General features: G+C 46.8%; 1 protein-coding gene across 3 annotated transcripts in view; it reads right to left on the bottom strand.

The window, feature by feature from the left end:
* mllt10 (MLLT10 histone lysine methyltransferase DOT1L cofactor) overlaps positions 1 to 22,513 on the bottom strand; it is a 359,252-nt gene that overhangs the window by 285,277 nt on the left and 51,462 nt on the right. For all 3 annotated transcript variants that reach the window (XM_070881398.1, XM_070881397.1, XM_070881399.1), the window contains exon 4: positions 19,935 to 20,044. In XM_070881398.1, coding sequence (XP_070737499.1) covers positions 19,935 to 20,044 — 110 coding nt within the window. The remainder of the gene's footprint in view (positions 1 to 19,934; positions 20,045 to 22,513) is intronic.

The raw sequence follows: 22,513 nt of genomic DNA, 5'->3' as shown, positions 1-22,513 counted from the left end.
GGGGGGGGGGAGAAGAGAGAGCCTGTGGGGTGGGGGTGGGTGGTAAGAGAGAGGATGTGGGAAGAGGGAGAGCCGGGGTGGGGGGGGTGAGGGAGGGGAGGGGGAGGGGAGGAGGGGATGAGAGAGATAGCAATGGGGGGGCGGGGGGGAGGTGGGGGAGAGAGAGAGAGAGAGAGAGAGAGAGAGAGAAAGAGCATTGTGTGGGGGTGGGGTGGGGATGGGGGCAGAGGGAGGGTCTGGGAGGGGGGAGATGAGAGAGACAGCATTGGGGGGGGGGGGGAGAAAGAGAGAGAGGAGAGAAGGTAGGAAGAGCCTTGGGGGGGTTGGGGGTAAGAGAAAATAGAGAGCTTAGTGGGATGGGGGCAGAGGGACAGCCTAGGGCCGGGGAGGAAGAGAGAGCATGGGTGGGGGGGGGGGGGGAAAGAGAGCCTGTCGGGGGGTGGGTTAAGAGAGATTTGGGGATGTGGGGGGGGGGGGGGGGAAAGAGAGAAGGAGAGGGGGAACCCGGGGGTGGGGGGGGGTTGAGAGAGATAGCATGGGGGGGAGAAAGGAGTGAGCTAGCTTGGGGGCAGAGCGACAGCCTGGGGGGGGGGGGGGGGGGAAAGAGAGAGAAACAGAGAGCCTGGGAGAGGGGAGGAGAGAGAGAGGGAGAAGAGAAGAGAGAGCGTGGCTGGGGGGGGGGGGGGAAAGAGGATGGGGAGGGTGGGGGAGTAGGGAGAGTGGGGAAGAAAAGACAGAGTGGGGGGGGGGGGGTGGTAGAGAGAGCTTTTGGGGGTGGGGTGGAGGAGGAGACAGCCGGGAAGGGACGGGGGGGTTGGAAAAGAGATATATCCTGTGGGGGTGGTGGGTAAGAGAGTGTTTTGGGGGGTGGGGGGGGGAGGGGTGTGGAGGTTAAGAGACAGAGCTTGGGGACTGGAGAGGGAAAAAGGAGGGGGAGCTTGGGGGGAGGGCAAGAGAGAGAGCATCAGGGGAAAAGGGAGAAAGAGCCTTGTGGGGCGGGGGGATGAGAAAGAGAGAGAATTGGTAGGGGGGGGGGGGGGAAGAGGAGAGATACTGTGGAAGGTGGGAGGGAAGAGAGGAAGTTTGAGGGAGGGGAACAGAGCCGAGGAGGGGGGGGGGGGGGGAAAACGGGTGAATAGAGCCTGGGGGGTAAACATAGGTAGAGCATTGGGGAGGGGGGGCAGGGGGAAAAGAGAGAAGGGAGAACATGCGGTGGGGGGGGGCGAAAGAGAGAGCATGGGGGAGTGGAGGAGGGAGAAAACAGTGCTTGTGGGGGGTGGGGAGAAGCGAGACAGAGAGCTTGTGGGGATGGGGGCAGAGGGAGAGCATCGGGGGAGGGGAGATGAGAAAGAGATAGCGAGCATAGGAGGGGAAATGAAAAAGCGAAATGGGAGGGTGAGGAGAAGAGGCTGTAGGGGTGGGGGGGGGGGGGGGAGAAAAGAGAGGGCATGGGGGGGTGGGAAAGAGAGGGAGAGCACTGGGGGGGGGGGGGAAGAGGGAGAAAGTGTCTTCTTGGACTCTGGGTGGGTGGGGGGGTTGGGTAGAGAGAGAGAGAGAGAGAGAGAGAGAGAGAGAGAGAGAGAGAGAGGAGAGAGAGCATGGGGAAGGGAAGAAGAGAGCTGGAGGGGAGGGGGGTGAGAGAGAGAGCATGGGGGGGGGCAGGAGGGAGAACATGGGGAGTGACTGGAATGAGAGAGCATTGGGAGGGGGTGGGGGAGCAGAGAGAGACTGTGGGGGGGAGGGGAGCGGGGGGAAGAAAAAGACACTTTGCTAGGGTGGGGGTAAGAGAGAGTTGGGGGTGCGGGGGGGGGGGGGAAAGAGAGAGAGTGCGCCTGTGGGAGGGTGGAGTCAGAGGGGGAGCTTGGGAGAAGGTGAGGCGGGGAAGAGTGAGAGAGTCTGGGGGGGACAGAGGAGAGAAATACGGCAGAAAGAGCCTGGGATGGAGAGAAGAGAGCCTGGCGGGGTGGGGGCTGTGGAGAAGGGAGCGAGAGCGAGAAAGAGAGAGAAAGAGAGAGAAAGAGAGAGAAAGAGAGAGAAAGAGAGAGAAAGAGAGAGAAAGAGAGAGAAAGGAGAGAAAGAGAGAGAAAGAGAGAGAAAGAGAGAGAGAAAGAGAGAGAGAAAGAGAGAGAGAAAGAGAGAGAAGAAAGAGAGAGAGAAAGAGAGAGAAAGAGAGAGCACATGGGCAGGGCTGGGGGGGGGGGGGGCAGCGAGAGAAGAGACAGACCTGGGGGTGGGGGAGAGAGAGGAAGTTTGGGGGAGGGAATAGAGCCAGCGGTGGTGGGGGGGGCGGGGGTGTGGAGGGTAGCGTGAGAGAGCATGACGGGGAGAGAAGGGAGAAAGAGCCTTCTTGGATATGGGGAGGGGGAGAGGAGAAAAGAGAGCTTGTGGGGGGGGTTGGTAAGAGAGAGAGTTGGGGGGGTGGGGTAAGGGAGGGAGTTTGGGAGGTGGGGAGGGGTGGAGAGGGAGAGCGCCGTGGGGGGTGAAGAGAGGAGAGTGACAGGAGAAAGAGCCTAGGGTGGAGGGGGCAAGAAAAAAAAAAGAGCCTGGGGGTGGAAGGGAGACGGATGCAAGAGCCATGGCAGGTGGGGGAGAGAGAGAGAGAGAGAGAGAGAGAAGAGAGAGAGAGAGAGAGAGAGAGAGAGAGAGAGAGAGAGAAAGATTATGGGGGGCGGGGGGTGAAAAGGGAGAGCCTCTGGGGGTGTGGGTAAAGACAGCTGCGGCGGGGGAGACAGAAACAGCATGGAGGGGGGAGTGGGGAGAAGAGAGAATCTTGGGGGGGGGGGCTGGGGATTAGGGGAGAGAGAGAAAGTGGGAGAGCGCTTGGAGGATGGGGGGAAAAGAGGGGGAAGAAAGTGAGAGCGTGGAGTGAGTGGTTGAGAAAGAGAGAGAGCTTGGAAGATGGGGAAGAGAAGAGAGACTGTGGGGAGGTGGGGGTAAGAGAGTTGGTGGAGGGGGAAGATGGGAAAAAAGAGCCTTGTGGGGGGGGGGGGGGAATGGGGTGGAGAAAAGGAGAGAGTGCGAGAGCTGGTGGGGATGCAGGCAGAGGGAGAACCTGGGGGGTGTGGAAAAGAGAGCTTATGGGGATGGGGGCAGAGGGAGAGCGGGGGGGGGGGGGGGGGGGAAGAGGGAGCGCATGGGGGGGGGGGGAGAGGGAGCGCATGGAGGGGGGGAGGGGGAGAAGAGGGAGCGCATGGGGGAGGGGGAGAAGAGGGAGCGCATGGGGGAGGGGGGGAGAGGGAGCGCATGGGGGGGTGCGGGAGGGGAGAGAGGGAGCGCATGGCGGGGGGGGGGGGGGGAGAAGAGAGGGAAGAGAGAGTGCTGGTGGTGGGAAGGGGAGGGGGGGCGGAGGAGGAGGAGTGAGTGACGCCGGGGTGGGGGGGGCGGCGTTGAGAGGGAGAGCATGGGGGGAGGCGATGTGAAAGAGAGTGCGCACGCTTGGGGGTGGCGGGGGGAAAGAGAGCATGCTGGGTGGAGGGCGGGGTGGAAGAAAAAGAGACACATTTTGGCAGGGTTGGGGTAAGAGAGAATTGGGGGGGGGGGGGGGGAAAGAGGGGAAATAAAAGCGAGACCGCTTGTGGGCATGGAGGGAGGGGAAGAGAGAGAGAGCATGTGGTGGGGGGGCAGGGAAGACAGGGAGAGCATGGCGGGAGGGGGGCGAGCGAGAGCGCCGGGGGAGGGAAGCGAGGAAGAGAGCTTGGGGGGGGGGGGGGGGGGAAAGAGAGAGAGCATGGGGAGCAAGGGGAATGAGAGAGAGCATTGAGAGGGGTGGGGGAACAGATAGAGCATGGCGGGGGCGGGGGGGGGCAACGAGAGATGAGAGTCTGGCCAGGATTGGGGGTGGGGGGGCGCGGTGCAGGGAAGAGAGGGAGAGCATGGGAGGGGGGGGGGGGGGGGAAAAGAGAGCCAAAAGCAAAATACTGCAGATGCTGGAATCTGCAATAAAGGCAGAAAATGCTGGAAATCTCAGCTGGTCAGGCAGCATCTGTGGAGAGAGAAACAGAGTTAACGTTTCAGGTTGAAGACCCTTCGTCAAAAAGAGCGCGCCTGAGGGGAGTAAGCGAGAGATACGGGGTGGGGGGGGGGGGGGGTGGTAGATAGAGACACAGGTGAGGGGGATCGGAGAAGAGCGAGGGAACTCAGGGAAGGCGGATCATGTTCTTCATGTTCTTCCAACCTCCTTCGCACCCACATCTGATTTCTCGAAAAGCTCTGTGCCTGTGTTACAAGGGACATCACTGGAGTGGATGAAATCCAGAAGTCACAAAACTGTCACTATTCACTTGATACCCAATAAACCTGTTAGCAATCCGCACACAATGTCCCATCTATTGCCGGGGGCGGGGGTGGCAGCAAGGTCATGCACTTGCGCTGGGGAAGGGGACTTCAGCTTGGGGAGGCAGCGCTTGCGCTGGGGTGTGAACTTCAGCTGGGGGAGGAAGCACTTGCACTAGGGACTTAGGCTTGAACTTGGTGGCTTTTGTTGAGTTGTTCAACATGTATCCTCTGAAGTCGGAAAGGATCATATTAAAATTTGCAAAGTCAGTCAGATCTGAGGCTGGGTGGTACCATTTACACATTCCAGAGAAACTTCAGGTGTGGCTTATCCACCAAGGGGGATCAATCAGTAATAGGTCATGTGATAATGGAGAGCCAATCAGAGAAACGGCGGGCATTCAGTTGAAACAAATAGTTGGGTCCTTTTTAATTGCACCCCTGTACTTCTTACTCAAGAGTCTCTGCAGTATTGAGTTCTTGGAATCTGTCATAAGCTTCCCTTTTTTTCATCATCTTACCCTTATCTTATGTATGTCCCTTGACATCCAGGGGGCTCTAGATTTGTTAGACCCACCCTTTTGGAACATATTTGCTCCGTACCTGCAGGATCGCCTCCTTAAATGCCTCCCCCTGCTCGGACATTGATTTACCATCAAGTAGCTGTTTCCAGTCTACTTTGGCCAAATCCCATTGCAGCAAAATTGGTTTTACCCCAATTGAGAACTTTTTTTCCTGGTCCACCTTTGTCCTTTTCCATAACTACCCTAAATCTTATTGAATTATGATCACTAGCACCAAAAATGCTCTGGCCCTTCCACCTGCCCCTCTTCATTCCCCAAAACCAAGATCAAAAACACCCCCTCCCTTGTTGGGTTTGTAACATACTGGCTAAATATGTTCTCCTGAATGCATTTTAGGAATTCCGCATCCTCTGTACCACTCACACTGCTTTTTCCCCCAGTTAATATTAGAGTAGTTAAAATCCCTCACTATTACAGCGCCATAGTTTTTGCACTTTGCACCAATTTGTCCACATATTTTTCCTTCTATCTCCTCCTTGACTGTTTGGGGGTCTACAGTACGCTCCCAGTAGTGCGATCACCCCTTTTTTGTTCTTCAATTCAACCCATATGGCCTCACTGGATGACCTCTCTAACATATCACTTAGAAACATAGAAAAATAGGTGGAGTAGGCCATTCGGCCCTTCCAGCCTGCATCACCATTCAATAAGATCATGGCTGATCATTCCTCCAGTACCCCTTTCCTGCTTTCTCTCCCTACCCCTTGATCCCCTTAGCCGTAAGGGCCATATCTAACTCCCTCTTGAATATATCCAACGAACTGGCATCAACAACTCTCTGCGGCAGGGAATTCAACAGGTTAACAACTCTCAGTGAAGAAGTTTCTCCTCATCTCAGTCCTAAATGGCCGACCCCTTATCCTAAGACTATCTCCCCTGGTTCTGGACTTCCCCAACATCTGGAACATTCTTCCCGCATATAACCTGTCCAGTCCCGTCAGAATCTTATACGTTTCTATGAGATCCCCTCTCATCCTTCTAAACTCCAGTGAATAAAGGCCCAGTTGATCCAGTCTCTCCTCAAATGACAGTCCAGCCATCCCTGGAATCAGTCTGGTGAACCTTGGCTGCACTCCCTCAATAGCAAGAACGTCCTTCCTCAGATTAGGAGACCAAAACTGAACACAATATTCCAGGTGAGGCCTCACCAAGGCCCTGTACAACTGCAGTAAGACCTCCCCTGATCCTATACTCAAAATCCCCTAGCTATGAAGACCAACATACCATTTGCCTTCTTCACCGCCTGATGTACCTGTATGCCAACTTTCAATGACTGATGAACCATGACACCCAGGTTTCATTGCACCTCCCTTTTCCTAATCTGCTGCCATTCAGATAATATTCTGCCTTCGTGTTTTTGCCCCCAAGTTGGATAACCTCACATTTATCCACATAATACTGCATCTGCCATGCATTTGTCCACTCACCTAACCTGTCCAAGTCACCCTGCAACCTCTTAGCGTCCTCCTCACAGCTCACACTGCCACCCAGTTTAGTGTCATCTGCAAACGTGGAGATATTACACTCAATTCCTTCATCTAAATTGTTAATGTATATTGTAAAGAGCTGGGGTCCCAGCACTGAGCCCTGCGGCACCCGACTAGTCACTGCCTGCCATTCTGAAAAGGACCCGTTTATCCTGACTCTCTGCTTCCTGTCTGCCAACAGTTCTCTATCCACATCAGTACATTAGCCCCAATACCATGTGCTTTGATTTTGCACACTAATCTCTTGTGCGGGACCTTGTCAAAAGCCTTTTGAAAGTCCAAATACACCACATCCACTGGTTCTCCCTTGTCCACTCTGCGAGTTACATCCTCAAACAATTCCAGAAGATTCGTCAAGCATGATTTCCCTTTCATAAATCCATGCTGACTTGGACCGATCCTGTCACTGCTTTCCAAATGCACTGCTATTTCATCCTTAATGATTGATTCCAACATTTTCCCCACTACTGATGTCAGGCTAACCGGTCTATAATTATCCGTTTTCTCTCTTCCCTCCTTTTTTAAAAAGTGTTGTTACATTAGCTACCCTCCAGTCCATAGGAACTGATCCAAAGTCGATAGACTCTTGGAAAATGATCACCAATGCATTCACTATTTCTAGGGCCACTTCCTTAAGTACTCTGGGATGCAGACTATCCGGCCCCGGGGATTTATCAGCCTTCAATCACATCAATTTCCCTAACACAATTTCCCGCTTTATACAGATATCCTTCAGTTCCTCCTTGTCACTAGACCCACTGTCCCCTAGTACGTTCGGAAGGTTATTTGTGTCTTCCTTCGTGAAGACAGAACCGAAGTATTTGTTCAATTGGTCTGCCATTTCTTTGTTCCCCAAGTTCACCTGAATCCGACTGCAAGGGACCTACGTTTGTCTTCACTAATCTTTTTCTCTTCACATATTTATAGAAGCTTTTGCAGTCAGTTTTTATGTTCCCTGCAAGCTTCCTCTCAAACTCTATTTTCTCCCTCTTAATTAAACCCTTCGTCCTCCTCTGTTAAATTCTAAATTTCTCCCAGTCCTCAGGTTTGTTGCTTTTTCTAGCCAATTTATATGCCTCTTCCTTGGTTTTAACACGATCCTTAATTTCCCTTGTTAGCCACGGTTGAGCCACCTTCCCAGTTTTATTTTTACTCCAGACAGGGATGTACAATTGCTGAAGTTCATCCATGTAATTTTTAAATGTTTGCCATTGCTTATCCACTGTTAACCCTTTAAGTATCCTTTGCCAGTCTATTCTAGCCAATTCACACCTCATACCGTCGAAGTTACCTTTCCTTAAGTTCAGGACCCTAGTTTCCGAATTAACTTTGTCACTCTCCATCTTAATAAAGAATTCTACCATATTATAGTCACTCTTCCCAAGGGGCCTCACACAACAAGATTGCTAATTAGTCCCTTCTCATTACACATCACCCAGTCTCGGATGGCCAGCTCTCCAGTTGGTTCCTCGACGTATTGGTCTAGAAAACCATCCCTAACGCATTCCAGGAAATCCTCCTCCATCGTGTTGCTACCAGTTTGGTTAGCCCAATCAATATGTACATTAAAGTTGCCCATGGTAACCCTTATTGCACACATCCCTTAGTTCTTGTTTGATGCTGTCCCAAACCTCACTACTACTGTTTGGTGGTCTGTACACAACTCCCACTAGCGTTTTCTGCCCTTTGGTATTCTGCAGCTCCATCCACACAGATTCCACATCATCCAGGCTAATGTCCCCCCTTACTATTGCATTAATTTCCTCTTTAACCAGCAGCGCCACCCCGCCTCCTTTTCCTCTCTGTCTATCCTTCCTAAATGTTGAACACCCCTGGATGTTGAGTTCCCAGCCTTGGTCACCCTGGAGCCATGTCTCCGTGATGCCAATTACATCATATCCGTTAACTGCTATCTGCGCAGTTAATTCGTCCACCTTATTCCGAATACTCCTCGTATTGAGGCACAGAGCTTTCAGGCTGGTCTTTTTAACACACTTTGCCCCTTTAGAACTTTGCTGTAATGTGGCCCTTTTTGTTTTTTGCCTTGGGTTTCTCTGCCCTCCACTTTTACTATTCTCCTTTCTATCTTTTGCTTCTGCCTCCATTTTATTTCCCTCTGTCTCCCGGCATAGGTTCCCATCCCCCTGCCATGTTAGTTTAACTCCTCCCCAACAAGACTAGCAAACACTCCCCCTAGGACATTGGTTCTGGTCCTGCCCAGGTGCAGACTGTCCGGTTTGTACTGGTCCCACCTCCCCCAGAACTGGTTCCAATGTCCCAGGAATTTGAATCCCTCCCTCTTGCACCACTCCTCAAGCCAGGTATTCATCTGAGCTATCCTGCGATTCTTACTCTGACTAGCATGTGGCACTGGTAGCAATCCTGAGATTACTACTTTTGAGGTCCTACTTTTTTATTGAGCTCCTAGCTCCCTAAATTCGCCTCGTAGGATCTCATCCCGTTTTTTACCTATATCGTTGGGACTTATATGCACCACGACAACTGGCTGTTCACCCTCCCTTTTCAGAATGTCCTGCACCCGCTCCGAGACATCCTTGACCCTTGCACTAGGGAGGCAACATACCATCCTGGAGTCTCTGTTGTGGCCGCAGAAACGCCTATCTATTCCCCTTACAATCAAATCCCCTATCACTATAGCTCTCCCACTCTTTTTCCTGCCCTCCTGTGCCACAGTGCCATGAACTTGGCTGCTGCTGCCCTCCCTTGATGATTCATCCCCCTCAACAGTACCCAAAGCGGTGTATCGTTTTGCAGGGGGATGACCGCAGGGGACCCCTGCACTACCTTCCTTCCACTGCTCTTCCTGTTGGTCATCCATCCCCTATCTGGCTGTGTATCCTTTACCTGCGGTAAGACCAACTCACTAAACGTGCTATTCACGTCATTCTCAGCATCGTGGATGCTCCAGAGTCAATCCACCCGCAACTCCAGTGCCGCAATGCGGTCAGTCAGGAGCTAGACGGGAATACACTTCCCACACACGTAGTCGTCAGGGACACCGGAAGCGTCCCGGACTTCCCACATATTACAGGAGGAGCATATCATGTGTCCGAGTTGTCCTGCCATGACTTTACCCTCAGATTAACTTAATTTGGCAACAATGCTAAATGTTACTTACTGATAAAGAAAAAGAAAAACTACTTACCAATCACTTACCCCCTTGGCTGTGACGTCACCTTTCGATTTCTTTCTACTTTTTTGCCTCCCTGCTGCAGCTGCACCGGCTGGGCTCTCCGACTCACGAACTCCCGAGCCTCTCCTCGATGCTGGGGCCTTTTGTAAGCCACCTCGATCTCCCCGCTCCGCCTCTCCGACTCACGAACTAACGAGCCTCTCCTCGATGCTGGGCCTTTTGTAGGCCACCTCGATCTCCCCGCTCCGCCTCTCCGACTCACGAACTAACGAGCCTCTCCTCGATACTGGGCCTTTTGTAGGCCACCTCGATCTCCCCGCTCTGCCTCTCGCCGACTCACGAACTCCCGAGCCTTCTCACAGATATGTAATTGTTTCTTTAATTAATACTGCGACACACCCCTCCATTTTTACCCCCTCTCTATCCCGTCTGAAAACAAGCTGCCATACCTGTCCTTCTTTCAGCCATGTCTCAGTAATGGCTATAATATCGTACTCCCAAGTGTCAATCTGTGCTCTCAGCTCATCTGCCTTATTCCCTATACTCCTTGCATTGAAGTATATACTATTTAGTGATGCAAACTCCCTTGTTGTCTATTTTCCAGCCCTTGTTTCCTCTTTCTTCCAAATTCACTTTCTACTTTGTTGCAATCCAATTCCAGCTTTGCTTCTCTCTCCACTGAATCCATTCTCCGGTTCCCATTCCTCTGCCAAGCTAGTTTAAACCCTCCCCAACAGCACTAGCAAACCCTTCAGTGAGGAGACTGGTCCCAGCTCTGTTGAGGTGCAACCCGTCTGGCTTGTACAGGTCCCAACTCCCCCAGAAATGGCCCCAATGCCTCAGGTATCTGAAGCCCTCCAGCCTGCGCCATCTTCTCTATCCTCCTATTTCTGTACTCACTCGCACGTGGCACCGGCAGTAACCCGGAGATTACTATTTTTGAGGTCCTGCTTTTTAGTCTCTTCTCCTAGCTTCCTAAACCCTCTTTCTACCTAGGTCATTGGTATGGATATGGACCACAACCTCTGGCTGTTCAGCCTCTCCCCCCAGAATGTCTTGCAGCCGCTCGGTAACATTCTTGACCCAGGGAGGCAAGATGCCATCCTGGAGTCACCTCTGCAGCCGCAGAAACACCTGTCTGCTCGCCGACTATCAAATTCCTTACCACTATTGCTCTTCCATTGTTCTTCCTCCTTCCTCCTCCCCCCACCCCCCACGCAGCTGAGCCACCCATGGTGCCGTGGACTTGGCTCTGGCTGCATTCCCCAGAGGCACCATCGCCCTCACCAGTACTCAGAACAGAATACTGGTTGGTAAGCGAGATGCACTCAGGGGACTCCTGCCCTACCTGCCTAGTCCTCCTCTTCTGTCTGGTGGTCACCCACTTCCTCTCCGCCTGCACACTCTTTAGATGCGGGGTGACCACCTCTAGAAATGTGCTATCCACGAAATTCTCAGCCTCGCGGATGCACCGCAGGTGACTCCAGCCGCCGCTCAAGCGTCGAAACCCGGAGCTCGAGTTGCTGCAACTGGAGACACCTCCTGCACACACAGTCGTCCAGGCTACGCAAAGCGTCCAGGGCTTATAACATGCTACAGGATGTGCACTCCACAAGAATGAGTTGGCCTGTCATGCCTCTAGTTATTTGGCTATGAACTAAACTATGAACTATTTGACAATGAAATAAACTTAAAACTAGAAGACAAAAATATTCACTGGCTATTCACGAATTAGCTATTCCCCTTGAGCCGACAGCATACTTTCTATTTTTGCCTCTGTTGTAACACAAAGCACTACAAATAGTGTGGACAAAAAGCTATAACTCCTTCGCCCTCTTCTCCAAATTCCCACTCTTTCTAAATTCCCAAATAAATCACTCTGTTTAAGTCCATTCCCTTTAAGACCGCTCTGAGCAGACTTCTAGAAGGCATTTAATATGTCCCACATAAGAGACTGTTAACTGAGGTAGAAGCCCACAGAATTGAGGAATAATTACTGACCTGGTTCGGAAATTGGCTGAATGGCAGGAGACAAGCAATTGGGATAATGGGTAGGTACTCAAATTGGCAGGATGTGGCTATTGGTGTCCCGTAGGGATGTATTGGGGCCTCAACTATTCACAGTTTTTATTAACGAATTAGATGATGGCATAGAAAGGACTATATCTAAATTTATCAATGGACACAAAGATTGGCGGCATTGTAGGCTGTGTAGATGAAACCATAAAATTACAAAGGGGCATCAACAGATTAAGTGAATGGGAAAAACTGTGGCAAATGGATTTCAATGTAGGCAAATGCAAGGTCATCCACTTTGGACCGACAAAAGGATAGAACAGGGTACTTTCTAAATGGTGAAAAGCTAAAAAAACAGTGGCGGTCCAAATACCTAGATCATTAAAATGTCATGAATAGTTACAGAAAGTAATTAAAAAGGCTAATGGAACACTGGCCTTTATATCTAGAGGACTAGAATACAAGGGGTTAGAAATTATGTTCCAGCTATAAAAGAAACCCTGGCTAGATCACACCTGAAGTAATGTGAGCAGTTCTGGGCACCACACTTAGAAAGGAACTACTAGCCTTGGAGGGAGTGCAGCGTAGGTTTACCAGAATGATACCCGGACGTCAAGGATTGATTTACAAGGAGAGATTACACAAATTAGGGTTGTATTCCCAAGAATTTAGACGGTTAAGGGGTGATCTGATCAAAGTTTTCAAGGCCCAACAATGCCCAACTCCTTTTTTCAGCGCATTGACCCGAGTTCCCGGAGGTTTGGCGTGGCGTGGAGGCTGAAGGGGGACGGAGCAACAGGCCAGCGCAGAAAGCACTGCCGGCACCTGCGCGCATGCTCAGTGAGAGCTACGCGCATGCTCCTGCCCTCCCAGTGCGTTCTGTAGGTTGTGAGCAGGATCAGATACTCGTAGCCCCTATCCCAGGCCGAAGGGACACCCGATCTCGCCGCACCCGATCCTCGGCCGAGTGGACTCCCACACCGGCTGGCACTGAGTCCCTGGGCAGGTAGGACTTGGCTTTTATTTTTTATTTAGTGGCTGTGCTTGAGACTTTTGATTCGGGGGGGGCGGGTGGGAGAGGAGAGTTTTTGGGGGGAGGGGGGGCAGGGGAGGGAGGAGAAGAGATGAGACTTACAGACCCAGGTGCTGCGATTCCTCAGGTGCAAGTCTTCCCTTCCCTATCCCAGGCCGAATGGGCTCACGCACAGGCCAGCCCGCTGCCTTTAAAGACAAGGTAGGATTTACTTCTTTTTTTTTAAATTGTATTTTAATGGTTTGAGCTTTTCCTTAATGTTTGGTGCTTGGTTGTTGAGGTCCTCTCCAGTTCCCTTCCCTCCCCTATCCCTGCCCTAATGTCTACCTATTGTGCGCTGCTTTTTCTTCTCTGCCCACAAGGTTTTTCAGAGCTGGCCATATACGCTGACTTAAGTGCATTTGGAGTAAGTTTTTGCTGGCCAAAGTGGCATAAATGTCCAAAACTGTCGTAAGTGTCTGGGAACGCCCCCTTTTGAAAAAAAAAAACGACCTAAAAAAAAAAATCGTACCTAACTGACTTATTCTGGAGCAAATTTTGGGGGGCAAATGGCATTTTTTAAACTTACGCCAAAAAAACTTACTCCAAAAAATTGATGCAAGTCATGGCCAGGATTGGGCCCTTAAAGGGGAACAGATAGGATAGATGGAGAGAAACTATTTCCGCTGGTTGGGGATTCTAGGACTACGGGGCAGAGTCTAAAAATTAGAGACAGACCTTTCAGGGGAAATTAGGAAACACTTCGACCCACAAAGGGGTGGTAGAAGCTCAGAACTCTTTTCTGCAATGGCAATTGATGCTCAATCACTTGTTAATTTAGTTTTTTGTTAACTAATAACATTAAGGGATATGGGCCAAAGGCGGGTATTTGGAGTTGGTCTCAGATCAGCCATGATCTCATTGAATGGCGCAGCAGACTTGAGGGGCTCAATGGCCTACTCCTGTTCCTATTGACATTTCACTGCTGTACATTTCCAGGCATTCATAACAGTCAGATCCTGAAATGTTGGGGGTTTTAAAATTCAAATCATTGTCGTGACTATGACCAACTACCATTTTAGAAACTGAAACTTAAAAGTTAGACTGTAAATTAAACCTATTGCAGTAAATTGACCATTTTATATTAAATATAAATTGTTTATCTCATGATCATTTAATCACTTAAATATTAATTAGCAGGCCTAAGTACCAAGATACATTTATTTAAATTCAGTAATAATTTTGCTAATAAGCTTAAAGCGCCCAACTGTGCAGACAGAATTAGGTAGCACTGCAGCAGAGTTAAATATTAAACTATATGCCTGTTCTTTTTGTTTGATTTCAACTCCAAGCAGTCCTTTCACTATATCTCTCCTCTCTTCGGAAACTCCTCTTAAATCTATTTATATCGTGAACTTCAATGGCCTGCCTTGTAACTTATTCCACAAGTCTATTATCCTTCTGTAGGAAACTTCAGCTTGACTTCCTTCTTAATTCCTAATTTTTAAATTGTTTCCCTGGTATTTGAACCTTTTTACTGGAGTGAACAATTTGCCTGCATCAGTCCAACCATACTGAAAACTTCAGTTATGTCAACTCAAAGTGTGCTCTTTTCTAAAGAAAAACCTACACTCCTCAACAACTCCTCTATATTTCTGCTCCTTAGAATTACCTCAATTACTTGTATTTGACCTTCATGGACAATAATTTTCTTCCTGTGATTAAAAGACAAGAACTGTACCATATAATTTTACGACAATGTTATGGCATTGAACTCAATACAATAAATACAACATTTTTGCTGCAGCTGAGAATTACCCAATAACCCCAAGACCTCTTTCCTGATCAGCATGTTTTATGATTATTCAATTTTAACATACTCCTTTCCTTTGGTTTCTTGCTTCAATACAATCTACATTTATGCATATTGGATTACACCAGTCACATACTATTCTAATTACTTTTTAAAAAATCTAAAACTTTCTGAATCTCATTACATTGATTCTCATCATTTGCTCTGCCTCTTATTTACTTCTGATTCCTGCATCCAAGTAATTTGTATATATAGAAGATAGCAAAGTCCCAAGACTGGCCTGTTGGGCTAATAACCTCTCTCTAGCTTAAAAAGCTTCCATTTATGTTGAGTTTGTATCACTTTTTAAAAATATAGTGTCATATTCTACCCCTTAGTTACTCCTTATCTTCACAATTAATCGTAGATGCGAACCTTGTCAAAGCATTCTGACAATCCAAGTTCATTATATAGCAACTGCATCACTCATGCATATTGAGTTCAAAAGGATAGATGTTGCAGCATTATTGAGATATATATACTATGAGGATTCAATATTTGAAGTGTAGTTTTTGCTCAAATTTGGAAAGTTCTATTATGAATTAAGATTGGACGGTGGACCGAGAATCAATGTAAGTCAGCGAGCACAGGGGTGATGGGCTAGCGTCGCTTGGTGTGGGCTCGGATATGGGCTCAAGTTTATGTAGGGTGGAAGATGGGAAGACAGGCAGGAAAGCATTGGAATTGTCGAGTCTGGAAGTAACAAAAGCATAGATTAAGGTTTCAGCAGCAGATAAATTGAGCAGGGGCTGAGATGGGCAATGTTAGAGGTGAAAGTAGGCGGTCTTCGTAACGAGAGAGGATTTGGAGTAGGAAGTTCAGCTCAGGGTCAAACAGGACGACAAGCTTCCGGTCCACCAAGGCCTTGATTTTATAATTTTAATCCTCATCATCAAATCCCTCCATGGTCTCATCCCTCCCCACCTGTGTAACCTCCTCCAACACTCTCAGAGCTCTTGCATTTCTCCAACTCTGGCCTATTTTTGATTCCCCAACTATCTTCAGCCAACCATTGCCAGCCGTGCCTTCAGGCATATAGACCCTAGCTCTGAAATTCCCTCCCTGAACCACCCCGCCTCTCTCTCCTCCTTTAAGGTCCTCCTTAAAATCTGTTTATTTAACAAATGTTTTAGTCACCATCCTAATATTTCCTAATATAAACTGACTGCAAAAGCTTCTATAGATACATGAAGAAAAAATGATTAGTAAAGACAAACGTAGGTCCCTTGCAGTCAGAATTAGGTGAATCTATAATGGGGAATAAAGAAATGGCAGACCAATTGAACAAATTCTTTGGTTCTGTCTTCACGAAGGAAGACACAAATAACCTTCCAAAAGTACTAGGGGACTGTGGGTCTAGTGAGAAGGAGGAACTGAAGGATATCCTTATTAGGAGGAAAATTGTGTTAGGGAAATTGATGGGATTGAAGGCCGACCAATCCCCAGGGCCTGATAGTCTGCATCCCAGAGTACTTAAGGAAGTGGCCATAGAAATAGTGGATGCATTGGTGATCATTTTTCAACAGTCTATCGATTCTGGATCAGTTCCTATGAACTGGAGGGTAGCTAATGTAACACCACTTTTTAAAAAAGGGAGAGAAAACAGGGAATTATAGACCGGTTAGCCTGACATCACTAGTGAAGAAAATGTTGGAATCAATTATTAAAAGTGAAATAGCAGCGCATTTGGAAAGCAGTGACAGGATCGGTCCAAGTCAGCGTGGATTTAGCAAAGGGAAATCATGCTTGACAAATCTTCTGGAATTTTTTGAGGATGTAACTAGTAGAGTGGATACGGGAGAACCAGTGGATGTGGTGTATTTGGACTTTCAAAAGGCTTTTGACAAGGTCCACACAAGAGCAAAATTAAAGCACATGGTATTGGGGGCAATGTATTGACGTGATAGAGAACTGGTTGGCAGACAGGAAGCAGAGAGTTGGGATAAACGAGTCCTTTTCAGAATGGCAGGCAGTGAAAAGTGGGGTGCCGCAGGGCTCAATGCTGGGACCCCAGCTATTTACAATATACATCAATGATTTAGAAGAAGGAATTGAGAGTAATATCTCCAAGTTTGCAGATGACACTAAGCTGGGTGGCGGTGTGAGCTGTGAGAAGGATGCTAAGAGGCTGCAGGGTGACTTGCACAGGTTAGATGAGTGGGCAAATGCATGGCAGATACAGTATTATGTGGATAAATGTGAGGTTATCCACTTTGGTGGCAAAAACATGAATGCAGATTATCTGAATGGCGACAGATTAGGAAAAGGGGAGGTGCAACGAGACCTGGGTGTCATGGTACATCAGTCATTGAAGGTTGGCATTCAGGTGCAGCAGGCAGTGAAGGCAGCAAATGGCATGTGGTCTTCATAGCTAGGGGATTTGAGTGTAGGAGCAAGGAGGTCTTACTGCAGTTGTACAAGGCCTTGGTGAGGCCTCACCTGGAATATTGTGTTCAGTTTTGGTCTCCTAATCAGAGGAAGGACATTCTTGCTATTGAGGGAGTGCAGCAAAGGTTCACCAGACTGATTCCCAGGATGGCAGGACTGACATATGAGGAGAGACTGGATCTACTGGGCCTGTATTCACTGGAGTTTAGAAGAAAGAGAGGGGATCTCATAGAAAATTCTGACGGGATTGGACAGGTTAGATGCAGGAAGAATGTTCCCGATGTTGGGGGGGGGGGGGGAGGGGGAGTCCAGAACCAGGGGTCACAGTCTAAGGATAAGGGGTAAGCCATTTAGGACTGAGATGAGGAGAAACTTCTTCACTCAAAGTTGTTAACCTGTGGAATTCTCTACCGCAGAGAGTTGTTGATGCCAGTTCGTTAGATATATTCAAGAGGCCCTTACGGCTAAAGGGATCAAAGGGTATGGAGAGAAAGCAGGAAAGGGGTACTGAGGTGAATGATCAGCCATGATCTTATTGAATGGTGGTGCAGGTTCGAAGGCCCGAATTTCTGTGTTTCTATGTTTCCTTTGGCTTGGATGTTTATTTTTGTTTGTGTTACATTCCAATGAAGCACCATGGGACATTTTTCTATGTTAAAGGTGCTATATAAATTCAGTTTTTGTTGGTGTTGTAGAATCCACTCCCAGAACAAACTAGATCTTGAGTCCCTTGTTTTTAAAACAAAGACCGCATTCGGATTTTTTCTTTGTCATCTGGATATCTGGCACAGAGAAATTCATCGCCATGTTTAACAATCTCCAAATTAAGCCACTGAGAAAGCTACACCCACTGTCAGGTTTTGGGTTTTACAATATGGAGTACACACACTCCCCTGTAGAGACATGTACCACTCACCCAAGTTCAGGGAGCTTAGGCTCAGGTTGACAGAGCTAAGGCCTACAACATCCAAATGTTCAGAGGGGTGCTGCTGGAGTTTAAACAGCTAAAACCACACAGCTTATAGTACTGAGCTTCCTGCTGGTTATATAGTTATGACTACCCTAACCACTGGAACATGTACTTGCACGATTATCTGGAGCAAAGTGGGAAGAAACCCAGGCCTCAGTGACACATGTAGACCTCTGAATTCCATGAATGTGCCAAGCAAACTGGTCAATCAACAGTGCTCTGGAGTACTGAGGACTTGTCTGGTTCAGGTAGTGGATTATCAAATCTACCAGAGAGAGTTGACTTGGTTACAGGGTTTTGTCAGGCGTATCATCTTGGAGTCAGCTTTACTTAAATAGACCCTAGAGCCAACCTGCCTCTTCCTTCCCCCTGCTCCAGACCATTTGGAATGCCAGACGCCTGTTCGGATCCTGAATTAGATCGTAGGGGATCCACCCTCTTGCCTTTCTCTCCCAAAAGCCAAGCAAAGTTAAGCTCGTTATAGCACATTTTAAGGTGCTTTTCTTGTGAAGCGCCTTGGGACGCTTTACTATGTTAAAGGCGCTATATAAATACAAGTTGATGTTATCTTGAAAATCCAATTTAGAGTCCCACATCTGTAGATTCTACCCAATTTATATTTGAGGACAGATTTTACAACAACCAGAACAGAAAAACAATCAATCATGTAATTTTTACGTCGTGATTCACAGATCTTGATTTCTAGCCAACTTACCTTTCCTAATAGCCATGGAAGGTACATACTACACTATAAAGTAAATGCAGTATGAGTTCCAAGAAGTTAATGACATTGGTAGTTTACTAGAAACAGACTGCTTGGCATACCATGAGAGAAAAATTTAAATAAGATAAATAGGATTTTTTTTTTTTAAGTTGTACATTTATACTCAAGAAAATCAATGCTTTAAAACATTTTACAGGGCTCCCTCAATGGCTTAGCAAGATAATGCACTGCCTAATGTGGTACTGAACTACATAAACTGGAAAATCCAACATTCAATCGCATCTGTGTTGAATTTATTGATCTCTGTCAGGCTTTAATTAGTAAGTACACGTTAAGTGGAAACAGGACTATGTTTGCTTTTGATGGTCTCCATATATGGATAATTTGCTAGTGATCACTGTCTATGCTCATATAAAAGCGTAGCCACTTGGGTGAGACACCAGAGGGCTGCTGACAACTGTGGAATATACCCCTACAAGAGACCCTGGCTTCAGCACAAACGAGAAAGTTGAAAAGAACAAAACTTCAGAGGTTTCTCAATCTAATTTGAAAACATCAATTTGACTGTCTCTCTCTATAACTTAATTTGATCTGCAAACACATACTGCTCCGTAACAGTGCATGTTTCACTACTTTTTATAAAATAGTGGCATAGTTATGCTCGTTAAAAAAGGTTAAAGCTGCTACAAATAATTAATTACAGTTGTAATGTTGGACATTTGTTGTAAGTGATTGTTTTTAACCTATCAGCTCAGTCCTTGGTGATGGGCAAAACATTTTTACCACTCAAGAGCAAACCAGTACCATACAAGAGATTGTTCTTAATCCAAAAGAAAACAATTCTCCCCACATCACATTTCTATTTTAGCAAAAAAAGAACACATTTGCTCACAAATACATACATTGTGAAAATAAGCTCACATCTGGGTTTTCTCCAGGTAAAACACATGGAGTGCAGTGCAGCATGACTGGTAATTTGAGTCTGCTAACTTCTGTTTCTCACATTGCACAATATGGGAAGAGACATTTGAGAACGGCCAGAATAAGTGACTTAAGATTTTCTTTACCCATGCAGAAGGTTTCTTAGCAACTTAAAAGGCCCGATTTCAAATTGACATTTCAAATGGTGAGGAGACCCACTGGGCCACTAGAACCAACATTTCTGCTGGAATCAACTGACAGAAAGTCCACTTGTAATGAGATAGAACAAGTAAAGCCATATCCTGGAAAAACATCAAATTATACAAAAATGAGATGCTCCCATCGATTACACAACGGAAGTGTAACACTGCTTCTTCAAAGTGCTGAACTAACAGCCTGGCCAAGAACCATACCGACTAGTAGCAAGATTAGTCACAGGTAGCCCCTAGACTCAAGCCTGAAGCAATTTAGTTGGAAGTGTGTGTTTGAATGCTTATACTACAAACTACCTGAAAATTAGTATAATTTTGGTTTTGGTTTAATAATTTAATTACCTTGTTGAAGCGTTCATGGGGAACGTACTGTAGTACAATGGGTTCCATTGTAGTAACATTTGCAAACTGCACCTCTGGAATATAAAGTGCACAAACCACATGGGCCCAACCTGCACATAAACCAAAACAAAACAAAAAACAAAACACATTATAAACTACAGAAAGTCACAGAAAGTTTAGATTTTGTTTGTTAAGTGTAAAAACAAAAATCTTTTCAATTTAGTCTGCAAGAGAAAATATTCCTTAAATTAGTCTGTGAGCAATCTTTTTAAAAACACAGCATTACGTTCATATTAAATTGACCAAAGGTATCTAGGCACTAAGCTTGGAAATCCTAATACTATGCTTGACTCAAAAGCTTGGCATGTGTCAGTTTCTTGGCTTGTGGGGTTTCCAAACCAATAGTTTAAAAGTATGACACATTAAACGCAGTGTGCTGTTAACTGGCACTATGCCAGACACACGTGGGAAACATTGGTAAAAGACCAACAAAGAACCTTGTAGCTCAGCATTCCTGACAATCATCCAGATGGTTCAAATTTCTAACACCATCCCCCTCCTGCAATGTTAACTACTACGCATAAACAAATCTAGAGTGACCCACTGTATTGTAATCACTTTGATCACAAACGTTTTAAATCCTTAAAGAACTGTAAGTAACCAATATTTTTAATAACAGTAAAAATCCAAATATTACAATCATTCCTCCAGTGATTACAATAACTGTCTGCAGCATATAATGAATACATTTTCTCATTACCTATATATTGTTTTCAAAATAATGGGTTATATTTTCACTTGAACTTTTGCACTCTTGTATCATAAATATGCTAATATAACAACCTAAAATCTAACACACACACCTCTAGATGCTGGTTTAACACAAGCTGTAAATTATCAGATCAAGTGGTTATTAATTCAAGTTAAATCCCCAAATCATTTCTTCCCCAAAAAGAAACAAATAAAAATAGTAAATATATTACTGAGTTGAGGCAAAATGGCGTAAAAATGCTTAGACCATTTCTGGTTCAGATAAAAGGATTCAAGGTTAGTATCTCCGCGTAATTTCTTTTGATAATGCTCCTGTGAAGCACCTTGGGACGTTTTATTATGTTAAAGAAGCGATATAAATGTAAGTTGTTGTAAGTACACCTTTAGATTCTTGACAGACAGAGGCCCAATACATTGAAACAAAGTATAATGCACACGATGAGTAGCTCAATTTAGAAACTCGCATCACGTGGTTTGCATTGACAGCATCATGCACAGCAGCCAGATTTTATGTACACATATAGATATACACTTTACAACCTTCTCATAACTCCACGTGTATTACATTATCTTTAATTCTTTTATTTGTTACTCTACACAAACATATCGCAAAATGTAGCCTTTTACATGTCATACAAATAAATCATAGAAACCAAAAAGTTCACTGCCTGGAATTAAATGCTCACCTTACTGCATATCTAAATCTGATCTCAGCCACTATGTTTTCAATGTAAAACTGCCACAAACAACCCTTCAAAACCTCAAACAGTAGAGATACAAATTTCCTGTCAGCAGGAACCACTGATGTTAACTCGCAAATTAACAACAACTTGCATTTATATAGCGTCTTTAACATAATGAAATGTTCCGGGTGCTTCACAGAAGTATTACGAGATAAAAATTTGACACCAAGCCGCACAAGTAGAAATTAGTGCAAGTGACCAAAAGCTTGGTCAAAGAGGTACATTTTAAGGAGCGTCTTGGTGGAGGAAAGAGGGGTAGAGAGGCAGGGAGTTACAGAGCTTGGGGCCTCGGCAACAGAAGGCACAGTCACCAATGGTTGAGTGATTATAATCAGGGATGCTCAAGAGGGCAGAATTAGAGGAGCTCAGACATCTCGGGGGGGTTGTGGGGCTGGAGGAGATTACAGAGAAAGGGAAGGGCGAGGCCATGGAGGGATTTGAAAATAAGGATGAGAATTTTGAAATCGAGGCGTTGCTTAACCGGAAGCCAATTTAGGTCAGCGAGCACAGGGGTGATGGATGAACGGGATTTGGTGCGGGTTAGGACATGGGCAGCCGAGTTTTTGGATCACCTCTAGTTTACGTAGTTTATTTCTTCCCCCAGAGGGTTGTGAATCTGTGGAATTCTCTGCCCAAGGAAGCAGTTGAGGCTAGCTCATTGAATGTATTCAAGTCACGGATAGATAGATTTTTAACCAATAAGGGAATTAAGGGTTACGGGGAGCGGGCGGGTAAGTGGAGCTGAGTCCACGGCCAGATCAGCCATGATCTTGTTGAATGGCGGAGCAGGCTCGAGGGGCTAGATGGCCTACTTCTGTTCTAATTCTTATGTTCTTATGTACGTAGGGTAGAATGTGGGAGGCCAGCCAGGAGTGCGTTGGAACAGTCAATTCTAGAGGTAACAAAAGACATGGATGAGGGCTTCAGCAGCGGATAAAATGAGGCAAGGCGGAGACAGGCGGTGTTATGGAGGTGGAAATAAGCGGTCTTAGTTATGCTGCTGATATATGGTCGAAAGCTCATTTCAGGGTCAAATATGACACCAAGGGTTCCGAACAGTATGGT

Source organism: Pristiophorus japonicus, chromosome 5 (assembly GCF_044704955.1).
Source record: "Pristiophorus japonicus isolate sPriJap1 chromosome 5, sPriJap1.hap1, whole genome shotgun sequence".
Lineage (NCBI taxonomy): Eukaryota > Metazoa > Chordata > Chondrichthyes > Pristiophoridae > Pristiophorus > Pristiophorus japonicus.
Note: the sequence above shows the minus strand (reverse complement) of the source record. Positions and strands in the feature narration are given on the sequence as shown.